The sequence below is a fragment of the Mercenaria mercenaria genome, chromosome 19 (assembly GCF_021730395.1).
Source record: "Mercenaria mercenaria strain notata chromosome 19, MADL_Memer_1, whole genome shotgun sequence".
NCBI classification, from domain to species: domain Eukaryota; kingdom Metazoa; phylum Mollusca; class Bivalvia; order Venerida; family Veneridae; genus Mercenaria; species Mercenaria mercenaria.
The window spans coordinates 16312022-16327198 of NC_069379.1; the positions used below are offsets into that span (position 1 = coordinate 16312022).

At 31.7% G+C, this 15177-nt stretch overlaps 1 protein-coding gene across 3 annotated transcripts in view; it reads left to right on the top strand.

Annotated features, from left to right (window-relative positions):
* Positions 1-3955: 3955 nt before the first annotated feature.
* Positions 3956-15177, top strand: part of LOC123542781 (von Willebrand factor D and EGF domain-containing protein-like) — a 78422-nt gene continuing 67200 nt past the window's right edge. For all 3 annotated transcript variants that reach the window (XM_053531540.1, XM_053531542.1, XM_053531541.1), the window contains exons 1-9: positions 3956-4111; positions 7901-8122; positions 8543-8719; positions 9055-9072; positions 9955-10108; positions 10890-10998; positions 12797-12883; positions 13872-14102; positions 14652-14816. In XM_053531540.1, coding sequence (XP_053387515.1) covers positions 4051-4111; positions 7901-8122; positions 8543-8719; positions 9055-9072; positions 9955-10108; positions 10890-10998; positions 12797-12883; positions 13872-14102; positions 14652-14816 — 1224 coding nt within the window. In that variant the 5' untranslated portion in view covers positions 3956-4050. The remainder of the gene's footprint in view (positions 4112-7900; positions 8123-8542; positions 8720-9054; positions 9073-9954; positions 10109-10889; positions 10999-12796; positions 12884-13871; positions 14103-14651; positions 14817-15177) is intronic.

Here is a 15177-nt window from a genome sequence, read left to right on the forward strand (position 1 = left end):
TATTAGGTGGATATCGTTAAGAAGGTTCATAAAAATGTAGGTGAATCAAAATAATATACTTTAAACAGGGATTTGCTTTGAACAAAAACCAGTGTCGATTAGATGTGTATTATCACGGTACCAGGGCTCAGTTGTCATGTAATTATTCGCATAAATAAAATTTTGAACTCCAAATAATAATTTTATTTAAAAGCAAATTGTATATTATTTCTTAAACAACATATGGCGGGGATAAAAAGCCTTCATCCGAGAAAATGGGAACACTCAACATTCGTTATTAGAAATGATATTACTTGTTTTCTTGTTTCCAAATTTTACGAAAATACAAAGAACATAATGTTCATTTTGTTACTAAGACAATTGGGAATGGCCAAACGACGATGGTTGAAGTAATTAACGTTTATCCCGCTAAATTTTTACAATGGACTGGTCCGTCAATTTTGGCATCCAGGCAGAACATGATCAACCCGCACTGGTGTGTAGGATGATGTTGCTCTGCACTGGTCGCAGATGCAGAATCACTTTCTACCAGCAGGCTGAATGTTAACCCGTTAAAATTCCGGTGTAATATTAGACATGCAAACACAAAATTGATAGTAGAGTTGGTAACATGCTGGTACTAGTTGTTATTGAAATATTTTAACGTAATTGTAACCGTCTTTGAAGTAATCCTTGATACCGTGTTAGAATAGAAATAACAACTGTTTAACTGATACAGTGGTTTAGATGCGCCCTCGTGATATAAATTTTTCGCATTTTATCTCTGAACGATGATTTTATTCAATGACATTATTAACGTTTGGGACATATTATTAATATTCAATTTCATTGATAACAGCTAACTATGAATGAAATAGTGTAACAGGTCATTGAAATAACTAGGAAAGAATAATATCTATTACTTTGTATTAATGTTGGCAAATTTACTTTAAAATATTTGAATATACTGTTTTAGAAATATGTCTGTTGAAGCATTTGTCATTGAAATAAGTAATCAAAATGCAACTGAGGTCATGCCTTATCAAAAATTGATCAATTTAGCTAGCTTCAATAAGCATTCACTAGATGTATATCAACAAAACTATGTTTTATTGAATAACGTGCTAAAAATACGATATTGTCACTGAGCCTTCTACGTCGGTCAAAGAATTCTAATTATGTTTGCAACAGAAATAATTGTTGAATCATATGTGCAATGAAAGGATCATATTTTTGTAATTTCAGTTATTCCCCCACAGTGATTATATCTATATATTTAAATGCTTCAAAATTGAATAGATGTTCTTCTTTAAACTTCTTTTTTGATATACCTGTAATTTTTTGTGAAAAAGCATTAACATTTAACTATCTAGTGGTACAAATGTAGTCATGCAGCTTTTGTTCGCAGTTGCCAAAATACTATTACAATTTTGATATTTTACACTGGCATTCAGGTCGTACGACAGCAAAAATAAGAGACCAGTAAATTAATGCTATATTTCTTAAGAAAGCTTTGAAAGCTAATATATGGCATAGTAAAATATGATATGAAAACACATGAGAATAGTTTCATTTACTAAATTTTACATAGAAAATATTGAAAAGCGTTTGTAACATTTTACTCGAGGTACTTATAAATATCTAGTATCAACGATCCTTAAATATGTAAACCTCCTTGGTGAATTGGAAAAGGGCGACGGCTTAGGTTTGATTCCCGACACGGACATCTTTTGTTTCTTGATTTTGAACTCTTTGATATTTTAGATACAAAACCTCATATTCTTATGTTCATAATGTGACCAAACTTCAGTTCTACAAAAAGATCATTTCAGACAAAATCTAGAGATCAGTGTCTTTGATTAGTTATTACAGCTGTTTCTTAATTTATATCAATAGCTAACTATTTATAAAGAATTATCCATCTTTCAATTGGGATAGTACCATCAACAATTAAAAATGGTGCTTACCAAAAAGATACTGGCTAAATGGCGAACAGGGATCTTGGGTCGTCACTGGCCTCAAGGCAAAATTTCTTGCCATCATCAGGCTAACGGTCAATTAAACGCAAAAAAAAACACGACAGTCTGGAACGCCTAGTAAATTATACGTTAGATAATAGCAGACTAGGTTTGTATTGTCCTTTGGAGCACACCAATTATTTTACAGAGGCCATATGCCGCTTTTCATGGTATTACACGTTGGTGTATCATTAAAGGTTCCATGTGCACCGCCGTATGAAAACATCTGCGAATGTCTCTTAAATTGTAGTATCCGTTAATGCTCAACCCGGTGGCTAGAGGGCGTAGACGGTAGCATCCATTTTTCATTACCGACCATGAGCAAGCTCAATAAAACCGAGCCTGCAACATTTTCGATTTCGTCGTGTTAAGCGGCCCGAGGAATTTCAACTTCTTTCTATTTTATAGCGCAGCCTCTGTACAAAATACTAGAAGGCATCCGTTAAAATGTATCTCAGAACTTGGGACTCAATGTTTTATATTTTCTAGTCCTTTGGGAACATGGGACCAAGTCAACCTGTATAGATAAAAGAAAGAGATCCACTGAAGTTATTTCTAGGGTGAACGATTGGTATTGCAAATTTCATGGCCACAATAAACCGACTCAGTCAAACAGAATAAGCTTGTGTTTTGCTTCGTGCTGCGTCCTAATCGTTTTATATGTATTAATTATCTGAGCTTGTAATGACAGGTAATGCAATATACAATACTACTCATGACTCCGCCACCCCTTCCCTCTCCGTCTGTTACAAGGTTATACAGAACTCTGTTGTACGGAGTCAGAATATACACAATATTCTCCAAGAATCGGAAAATATGATAACATTTAGTCCCCGGGAACAACATATTACAGGACTGTTTTGGTGATACTGAAATAGATTTGGTATATGTGTATATATAATTATCAGTATTAATCATGGCCATTGGCGGTCATGAACACAATCAGTGCAGGGTAGAATTGGGGACGTCAATGATTATGGCGATCATAGACTGGTGCGATTATGGTTTTTGCGATCATAAACTGATCAGTGCAATGTTGCGCGTTTACGGCCATGGCGGCCATAAACACAACGAGTGCAAGGTATAGATGGGCATGACCTTTCGAACTTCTGTAATTCTGTGCTTTGATTTTCATACATCTTTGATAACTAAGAGGGATGTCTGCGATCAAATTGTTCCACATACATTTTGTTCGTTCACTGTAATCAACTGTCACATGCAATACTGTTTAATTCATGTCATCTTATATGTAAGTTTGCGTAATAGCAAAAATGATAATTATGATAGTTTGTTTATTGTTCATTAGCAAATATTTGTCAATTTTAAAATAATTATCAGTATTAATCAGTTATGCAGTTTCTTTGAAAATCACCCGAAAGTTTAATACTAGTATGAGTTAATTATTCATTCCTAAATAAGTAAGATTGAAGCTTTAACCTTTAGCCTGCTAAATTTCTATAATGGACTGGTCCATCATATAATTTGGGCAGTACCATTTATCATTTGAAGGGGTGTTTACTGAAAATTTACTGACTGAATAGCGAACAGTGCAGACCATGATCAGACTGCACGGATGTGCAGGCTGATCTTGGTCTGCACTGGTCGCAAAGGCAGAATCAATTGCCGCCAGCAAGCCAAAGGTTAAACTCCTCAGTCATGAAGGTTTCGTTTTATTTTCTGTACGTTTTCATTATGAATTGCATGTTGCAAATAATTAAAAGTGAATTCTGCGCTTCATTAGAAATTTAAATGTGTTATTCTTTTTATGATTCATTTGAATGAAATATCCTTTATGACATATACTTTATCAAACTAATAAAGTATGATTATATAAATTTCGAAATTGTTAACTAAGATTTCCATTCATAAGTGCATAATAAAGTATAGAAGTTTAAATCGTTTGCTTTTGAAATTACCGATATGTCAACAGGCGAAGGAAATACAAAAATCTGCAGTATGATATCTTTACATTTTGGAATCAAATCGATGTAAATTTTGTAAGATTTCATTTATACCTTTGACAACGTATCAAATGCTCGTAGCGTAACATGAAATGGAGAGAAGATGGAGTTTATGCATTCTTTTGACTTTTGTGTCAGAGTCTCTTTATGTCGGTAAGTTTAAATTTTGTGAATTACATAATGTAGAATTTGTGTTTATATTTAATCTATCGACTTTAATTATTACGAAATGTTTTGTATTCTGCATTTTTGTTCTTTAACGTTGCTCCGATACAGGTATAGGTCATATGGTGAATTTCCAGCTTTGATGGTGGAGGAAGACCCCAGGTGCCCCTCCGTGCATTATTTCATCACGAGCGGGCACCTGGGTAGAACCACCGACCTTCCGTAAGCCAGATGGATGGTTTCCTCACATGAAGAATTCAACTTGTTTTAAATTAGCTAAAGGTTGTCAGTCACATTCACACAACATCTCTTGATATTTTTCACTGTTTTTATATATTTTATATATAGATATATTTAGAAAACAAAAGACCCATTACATAGATTTAGATCCCTATTAGATTTTTATATTTATTTTATTGCTTTTATGAAAATTTGTAATATTACTCCTTAAATACTAAGGTATTTAAAAGGTTACCATTTCTTTTTATTTCAAAGTATTTTCTAGCTTTTACATTTGTATTTTGATACATATATAAATATTTCAACACATTGAACCAAACTTAACTGTGTGTAGCTCCGGTATTGTGCTATTTCAATTTTATCTTGGTTGCGCAACCAAGTTACTATAAACTAAAAGGGGGTAGGGAACAATAAATGTACAAACTTGCATTTCTAATGAATTTCAGAGAATCAGTAAGAAATATAATGCAACAGTTCTTATATTCACATCATTCCCTAAACTGAGAACAATAATACGTAATATGCTATATCTTGTACATTGGTTGAGCAAGGATAGCACGATCAAGATTTAAAAGTACCTCTAGTGAATATTGAACATTTAATAGCCGACGGTTTCTTTTTGCCACGCCGGTATTTGGCAAAATTCTGTCCATATTTATACCCGCTTAACAAAAACGAAACCTATCTTAAATTGTTACATTAACTTACTTGTAGTTAAGTTAGAATGTTTTGATTAAATGTCATTACTAGATTTTGTTGTAAATAAGTATGAGAATAATGCATTTGCCAAAGCAAATCCTATTTTGCCATGTCAAAAAACGGTCTTTTCCCATGGCAAAATACATTGCCATTGAAAATTTGTAAGAAAATTCATCATTTTGCCATGATTAAATTGCCATCATTTATCTAAAATTGATTTTAACAATTTTTAACTATTTCCAAGCAAATGTAAAGGTAGAACTATGATGTTCCTTATCAATAACTCGTTTTTTTTATTTTGCCATGTTAAGCACTTAGTGAAGATAAATAAATAAATAAATAAATAAATAAATAAATAAATCTGACCATATATTAAAGTTTTGAACTATTTCAATACTTAACTAAAATCTGATTAACCACTTTATTAGGAATAATACCATGAAAGCGTAAGCCCAAATAGATAGAACTATTCAAGCGGCTGAAATATGAACCGTGGTAAATCAGACGATAAATCAAAGTAAGGTGTTGTATACATTTTAACATGCTCTTTGTAATATTTGATAAAAAATGTATGATAAAGATTTTTTTTCATCTGATTAGTAATTATTGACGGGTCGTCACGCGGCATAATGGAATTGCTTCGCATTTGTTTCTTTGTTCATCTGACAGAAACATACACTAATGCTGTTGTTTTCTGGTCTTTTTCAGATGTTCATCTTTCAAATTAATACTTTTGCTTTTTAGAATGCGGTTCTGTATAAGATATTTTGAAGCATTATTTTTTAGACAAAACGTATAGTGATAAACAATTCTTTATTCTATCTACTTTGCCATATTGGTCCTAGATTTCTTATATTCAGTTAAATGTTGAGGATTTGAAAAAAATAAAACATTTACATTCGTACATATCAAAAAACCACTCCAACATAGAAATCATAAGAAGCTATATAAATCAGTACTAAACATTCTATTGACAGTCTATAAATGTTATATATAAAATTATCTCATTAATCAACATGCGTATTGGCTATAATGTTATATGATACAATGTCTCATTGTTATAGGTGAAGACGAAATAGAAATGCTAGGTTTTACCTTTAGCATTTTGAACACAAGGTGTTCATCGTAATAGTGAATTATCAGTTTATCAATGAAACATATATTTTTAAAGTAAAATCGAAAATATAAATGGGATAATGCAATCAATGGTATACTTCTGTAGGAAAAGAGCTGGGTTCATATTACACTCTTTCATTCCAACAAATAAAGCGGCGCAGTTTTAATTAAGAAATTACTTATTATAGCAAAATAGTGTTTAACACTACTTATAAACGATAGGTGATTATATGTCGGGCGTAATAATTTGATATTATTTCGAAAGACGCATAATCGCCCAACAAGGGAAGTTACTTTGTTATGATTAACATTCAGTACAGATACAGTTACCTTCCTCGAACAGAAAATATATTTAACAAACAACTGTAATAACAGTATACTACAGAATTAGTGTAACATTGCATTGTACTGTATACTATTTTACTGACAATATTATACTAGCATGTAAACAATGGTGTGTATACCATTACTATGCTATATTACTTTTAAAAGTTTTTAGTTGTCTATACTGTTAGTATACAATTGCATCCTGCAAAATGTAGTGTATACAATTAGTATACTATTTTATTCTGCAAAATGTTGTGTATACCATTAGTATACCATTTTACTCTGCAAACTTTTGTGTATACCAGTAGTGTACAACTGTACTCTGCAAACTGTTGTGTATACGAAAAGTATACCATTTCAGTCTGTAAACTGTCGTGTTCACCATTAGTATACAATTTTACTCTGCAAACTGTCGTGTGTATCATTAGTATACCATTTTAGTCTCTAAACTGTTGTGTATACCATACGTATACCATTATAGTCTGCAAACTGTTGTCTTTACCATTAGTATACCACTATACTTTAAAATTTCATGTATTGCATTGAGCATTAAGTATGTCCCTTTAGTATATCATAGCTTTGACAATCGTTAACAGTACACAACTGTACATAATAATAAAAGATATAGCTAAGACAATCCTGAGCAGTCCACAATTATATATAATAATGAAAGATATAGCTTAAACAATCCTTAGCAGTAGACAATCATACATAATAATAACTGATATGGCTAGACAATCCTGAGCAGTACAAAAAATGATATTAAAAGATATAGTTTACATTATCATGAGCTGTACACAATTGTACATAATCAAGAATAGAATTTAGGTTAGAAATCCTGCGTAGTACACAATTATACATAATGATAAAAGAAAATTATCATAAAAGTTAAACTGTGTGATATGTCAACATCTTGCGAATCATGGACTATGTGAATTGCTGTAACCCCTTATTACATGATTTTATTTATTTCAAAATAATGTTTTATTTGAAAGGCATTTAAAGTCTAGAAGGCGGTCCCCTATCATAGGATTGATTAAGAAAATAAATATGATTACCTCTTTGGGTGCATGATAAACAATAACAACAACAACAAGCTGGTAATAAGTCAAATTGAATGAATGTGATTTCGTAAACATTAAAACCACATTAACATATTTATTACTGTCTAATATAGATATATCATAAACAAACTTTGAATCACTTAAAGCTGAACATAAACTAAATATAAATATTTCAAAATAACTATGTCCTGACTACTGGAAAAAAAACCCTGATAAATTCATTGACCTTAATCAAATAACAGTGGGACAATTGACATGCTAGATCAATTGACAACAAGATATGCGGACTCAAGAATTGTCTTTCTTTTCTCACGTCTTAAAATATTTGTAGATGCAAACTGCGCTGATGAAAATGTTACTGGTCTTAATGGCTTGGATTTAAGAAGTCCTCATCTATCTTGGAATGGACAGAATGAGCCAAAAATAAATGATCTTGATATTGCGGAAGGCTGGTTTCACACAAAATTTAATGGTTGGTCGTACAGGATGACAGACTCGACGAATAAACCAAACTACACTAACTGCAATACCTACTGGCCAATCTACTTAAATGGTAAGGCATTATTATTATTATTATCATTATCAATCATTATGATTATTATTATTACTATTAATAATATTATTATTATTATGTTTATACCACATTTATATAGCTCACATTTTATGCACATGTAAGCGTTTAAAAGTGCCTTACAGAATAGATTTCAAGAAGTACAAACAAATACGCATTCAACAAAAATAAAACAAAAAGCAATACGCATTAACAAATATCATGATTATAAAACATATATATATATAATATTAAAGCGACAACAATATATTTATATTAAAAAGTATTTAAATGACCTAAGGATAAAACGCTGTTCTACTTTATACATACAAGTTTTTTTATTTAAATTGCAAATGTAATACTGTGTAGATCATCTAGGTTCAGTTCATTCAATAAGTTTTTCCTTTGCAATTTTCCAAATAGGTTCGCATCCGGCTCTAAGTAATTTGGTACATGACACGCCCACTGGCGAGATGACTGCGTGCTTACGTGATTATCTGTATGAGTGCGAAATCAGCTATAAAATTAAAATCCGGAAATGCAATGATGTTTTGCACTATTATCTAAAACCAACTAAAGGCTTTTCTGGCTATTGTTTCGGTATGTATAGCAAATGGAAAACTTTACCCTTCTTGATATTCTAGTGTTACCGAGTAATTACTGAAGAATGTATAAAAAAAAACGGCAAACCCTTTCCTTCTAGATATCTTAATTACTAAAAATGACTAGAATGGGATACATGTATATGATGCATGTAGTTTAAAACATCTGAATGTTGTTCCTAAAGCTTTTAAACTTCATTTAGACAGATAATTGAAGAATCATTGGCTATGTACATATAATAACAATTTTCTATCACTATAACTTTTCTGCAGCCAGTCTGTAACAATGCAAATATAAGTGAATTAACGTTTGAAAGGTTTTGCCTATTTCAGAGGAACAAAAAAAGATCGGTAAATATGTTTTCATTTACTGTGTTGGTTAATTTACATAATTCCCATCCATTTCTTATAATAGATAAACTATAGTAAAATGCACCTCTTAATTTAAATTTAACATTCAATCAATTTAAAAACAAACACAGTTTCTTAGAATTAATTCCTTCTCAATATCTTTTATTGTAATACTTTCACTTCATTTCGAAAACAAAAATAATATTTTAGATTCATTTACCACGTAAACATCTGAAATCCTTCAGAAACGATTGATTACCCTTTATAAGTACCTGTCAATGTGTAAAATTCTATTTCAGTTTTGCTGTTTTACACAAATAAATACTTAAGATTCTACACCTCTGTAAATTCAAATGTCGAAAATTGTTGACTTTATGAAACACATCGAATGAATACAGTTATTAAGGTAAAATAATTTGAAAACGATATCTCCATTCTAAGACGATTTTGTATTGTTAAAGACCCAGCTTATAAAACTGTCAAATTGACAGAATGACAGAATCTAATTATTAAAAGCAAGAAATGGAATCACTTCCTGGTGTGGTCATCATGTAACAATTTAACATATACGTTCGATATAAAATAACGTAATGCTTCTGTTATATTGAAAGAGCCGTATTGTTCGGTCTTTACACGAGTCTGTATTGTATACAGCTGAAACCTGATAGCTCGAACTAGCTTCCCTCAAATTCCGGCTATCTCGAAACTGTTTTCAAATCCTTTCCTGTAAACACGTGCACAAAATATCATTTAAGGTGAATTTATGTTATATCGAAGTAAAATACTTCATTCATGGGCTGTATTTATATGACCAGTTCACCTGTGCTTGATAACACAACCAACAAAAGGTTTTATAATAATTTGTGGTTTTCAATCATTTAGGTGATCCAGTACCCGCACCAACAAATGCTAAACTTGGGACGATAGAAGTCATACCAGAGCTGCGTTTTACCAAAAGAGGCGAAGAGTATATTCCTCACATAGAATTCCGTTGTAATTTTACAACTCAGGCTGAATATTTCTATACGGTCAACTGGTAACCGCACATATTAGTCAGAACTTTTCACAGTGGCATTTAATCACAAACGATTGTGTGCATAAAAATCTAAAGTTCATTTTTCTTATTCATCTGTACAAATGCCTAGAAAAATCACAAATACTATCTGAGAAAATGACACAGTTTAAGACTTTGAAAAAGGAGGTTTCCTTTGTTATTCATACAACAAAACAAACAGTGTGCAATTCATCAATCGTAAAGAATGAAAAAAAATAGTGCATATCACTCGTAAGCTTATATTGTAGACATTAAAAAAGTGTACTTTAGTACCCTGTTTGAATCAATCTCTTTAGTATAATATACTTTTCATAGAACTTTATTCTAATTAGACTGGGTTCAAGTTCGGTGCAACATTTAACTTTACCTACCTTAGATAACTTAACCTTTCCTTAAATAATTATAGAAAAGAACAAATCAGTGCAACCATGTTTTGAAGGTCGATCAGATTTTCCAAAATGTGTACTGAAAAGATCTAAATTTCGTTAACTGACCTACAATAATTCTACAGATTGTATAATGCATATAAGACACATATAAGTATTTATGTTTGTTTACGTATTCTTAAATCATTTACAAATGAAGTTAGGCATCATTTCTAGTTCAAGAAGTGTAGTTAAAATCGGTAATCATGATTTTACGATCTAACACTTTATAAAATTTGAAAAACTCTTCTTTTAACAAAGTCATCACTACAAAGTATAATGAAAAAATTGTGCTGTAAAATGTTTTAGAATTTTGTTTTATCTACATTATCATTAAGGTATGCAGGAGGAAAAGAGTTTACACCAAGAGGACCTTCAAGGGTTATGGATGATCTCACTCTGAAGGAAAACACACTGATTAACAATGGTCTTGGCTTAGGAATTACAGTGAGTACTAACCCTTACCCTGCTTATCTTCCAAATTTGACAGTACCATAAACTGTTAAAGGTGCTTTCGGCCGATAATTTACTGTCCGAATAGCAGACAACCTGTGTAGATTGATCTTGGTCTGCACTTGTCGCAAAGGCAGAATCTCTTGCTGCCAGCATGCCTAAGGTTAATACTATCTCGGTTACAAAATGCTACAGAAAAAAATGCACCTTTAAACCTTACCAGATATAATAATTATTATATCATACAGATGTCACTGACATATATGAGCAAAGCAATGTTGATATGAATCAAACAGATTCACAACAACAAATTGTGCGGGCTGTAATGATAAGTATGGCCTTTAATCGAACAGTAGTAAGGCTTAAAAAATTAAATGTGGAATTGATGACAATTCATATGAAGAGTTAGGACGGTCTTCGTATCCAATGACCAGAAGGCATAAGGTTACATTGGTAACCCTTACAAGTTTCAGAACTCTATGTGATTTAATTTTTATCAGACAACATGAATTCTAACTTGAACTGAAGGATACAGTGCTGTTGTCAGAAATATTCTGAATCAAGAATCTCTCGCTATATATAATTTTGTTCGGGAACTTGGATACCACAGTAGAAAACGAGTATGCGCAGATTCACTTTACAATTTTATTCTCTAGCGTAGCAATTCTCTGAAATTACAAACAATTATACATATAATAAAAGGTATATTTAAATCACAGTTAGAACATATATTCAACAATATATTCAAAGCGACAGTAACATTTCTTACGCAAATATCTCTAATTAAATTTTTTAAACACGGTAAATAGTATTCAAGTGCAAATATTTAATAAGCAAACTTTTAAAACAAAACACTCAATTTCAATTCGATAAATCTTACCGATTTTTGATCTTTACCAAGTTTTACATCAAGTTCCTGAATTGAAATATATGTTTCGCTGACGGAAGGGACGTTCAAAACAATAACAAGAGAAAATGATGACGTCTACGTCAATGGTTGGACATCGCGTAAAAGCACGTTAGAAAAGGCGGTAAAGACGTAAATTCAAATTAGAAATGAAATACGTTTCTAACAATGTTTATATAAAAACTGATGCTTGGTATCATCTAAATTAAAATGCGGCTATACCGCTTCTGGAACTCTTTTTCGGATATGCAGATGCTGGAAAAAAAACTGCCAAAAAGGCCTGCCGAATATTAGTAAAAAGCAAACAAACAGATTGACCAGAATTTCCTTTTATTAAATATTTTTCCGTTGTAATAAAAGATGTTGTGTTTTCATTTTCTTGAATGTGCATTTATTCTATGCACATTCTTTCATCGTATAGACTTGGCCTATTGTTACAGGCGAACTTGGACTTTCAGCATTATAATGTCAAACACGTTTTATGGCAATGGTTTGAAATTAATTCATTTATGTGTTTGTTTGTTTAACAAGAAACTTTTAGGCTAGAATATCAGATTAAGGATCGAGCCTCATTGCACGCACACTACAGCATAACTGTAATCACTGGTCTTCAGTTAACAGATAAGATCACTATGAGTTTAATCTTCTATTTGGATACTCATTTTACTTTCCAAACTTATACTATAGTAATATCGACAATTGTACTATTCATTATAAAACTATACGTAAATAAAAACACAATAATGCCCTATATACAAATATCATCAACATGTTTGCAGCTTGAATTTGTTTAGGAGTGTAATAACTAGATAGGAGATTTAGTAAACAATAATAAATATATTGTCGAATGTGCAAACTATCAACAGAGAATATCTATATTTAAAGGTAAGCTGTAGTGTTAGTGTGTCTAGCGTTGTGGATGGGTTAAGGACACCTATGAATGCAAGTGCGGAGTTTTATGCTGGGATGAAGGTAGAAGAAATAAATCTTCATATATTACAGCAATAAGCTGATATCACCGCTTGTAACATTTTACCTTTAATTAAAACAAAATTGTAAAAATAGGCTATTATCATCACTTGCAACATTTTAAGCTTAAATGTTAATTTAAATTAGATAGTAGCAATAAGCTGTAATCACCGCTTGCAACAATTTAGCTTAAATGTTAAATAGCTAGAACTAATCAGCTTTTATCACCGCTTGAAATAATTTAAGCTTAGATGTTAAATACATGTCGATGGTAGCAATACGCATTTGTCATCGCTTGCACCATATATGCTTAGCTGTTTAATAGATAGTAGCAGAAGGCTTTTTATCATCGCTTGCAACGTTTTAGCTTAAATGTTAAATAGACTGTAGCAATAAGCTATTATCACCACTTGCATCATTTTAGCTTGAAAGTAAAATAGATTGCAACAATATTATCATCGCTAGCAACATTTTACTAGCTTAAATTTTAAAAAGATAATAGAAATAAACTATTTTCACAGCTAGGGTCATTTTAGCATTAATGTTAAATGGATAGTAGCCATACGCTTTGTCATCGTTTGCATTAATTTAGCTTAAACATAATATACATAGATGCATAAGCTTAAAATTTGTCTCCTGTGAGTTTTACCATTTAGCGTTAAAAGCAGACGTCATATTGAATTAAGTATTTATGCTCAGTTTCAATGTGCAAGCTGGTGATTTAGCAGTTATACATTTTATCAAGATACTTAAGAAAATTGGTATATAAACCAGATGTATTTTCATTTTTCAAATGTTTACTTACTATTTTCTTTCAGTAATTTGTTAAAGAATAGAAGAAAGATACTAACTGATGTTTAAATATATAATTTCAGTTAAATTTCCATATTTTACATACTGTTGATTACATCAATAAAATCTCTTAAATTCTCATGTCAAACCCACAAATAAAGATCACATGCACATGTTCTAACTTTGGTCAATCTTTTAGCTGACAAACCAGACAATATATATGGACAAGAAGACCAGCGCATTTGTTGGAATAACGACAACTGTCCCTCTTGGATGCCGATATGCAACGTACTTAAAAGACCCTACACTTATTTGTGAAGACGAACTGAAAATATTCGACCCAACTCCACATAACTGCACATTTGGGAATATCAGAACCAAAAGTCCGAGCATGAAACCGTTCAATCAGAAATGTTCGTCCCCCATCAAGGTAACTGGCCAATATATTATGAGTGATTGTTTGGATTATGTAGCCTAATAAATGAACTCTTTATATATTTATTACGCATCTTCTTGTTTAGTCATTTAAAGGAAAATTGAACTTTAAAGCACTGATGTCTCTCATAGTATGACAGTGAATCAAATCTGTAAAATGATCCCTTGGAAGCAAAGAATGCAACCAAGAAGAATAATAGCAGACTTGGTTTGATCGAGTCTTTTCATGTGTGCAACACCTCTCACGCCCCCCACCATCGCCCTAGCACCGGCTCAAGCGGAACTCTCTGTTACACACATGTTGAATGGACTCTATGATCCCAAAGAACAAGAAAATATAGCACAGTAAGTAATAGAAATAAATGTGTAATGCATTTCTGTTCATAGTATTGGCATAAATGGTTCAATGCACTATAAAGAGACAAAATTCAAACCAACGAGGAAGATTCGAGCTTCATTAATTTTCCTGTTCATATGTGTTTATTGACCATATTTGCATCTTTATTTTCAATGCTAACACGTGTAAACACGTTGACATTGACAGAGTTTAATCAAAGGTGACACCTTTGATCCAGATGTCAGCTATTACTTTGAAATTCAGACAACAGATCACACCTATAATGACCACAGCAAGTTTAATCTGAAACTGCAATTTGGCAGTGAGGTGTCGCATCGCATATGGAAAAACTATACACTACCAGATATTCAGGTACTAGTAGTTTCGATTTGTTTTCGCAAAATATTATGCAATTATTGACTCTTGAGCCGTTATGGGTTCAGGTTTATGCATAAGTAACACATATCTGTTCCAACATATTTATTATTTGAAAGTAATTATAAATAGCTTTCGATTTAAATTTTAGAAAGTCCTGTTTTATGTAAAATCCTCTAACCATTTAACATGAAATATATTTTGAAGGATTATGAGCGGTTTTGGCCAATGAAATTAAGGCTACATTTAGAACATATAATGAATAAGAATTACTAATGAATAACGTGGTTTACGTTTACTGATCATCTGATTCTGTGTTTTAAGTCTTAATAATCATTTCATTTTATAAGCGAAAAGT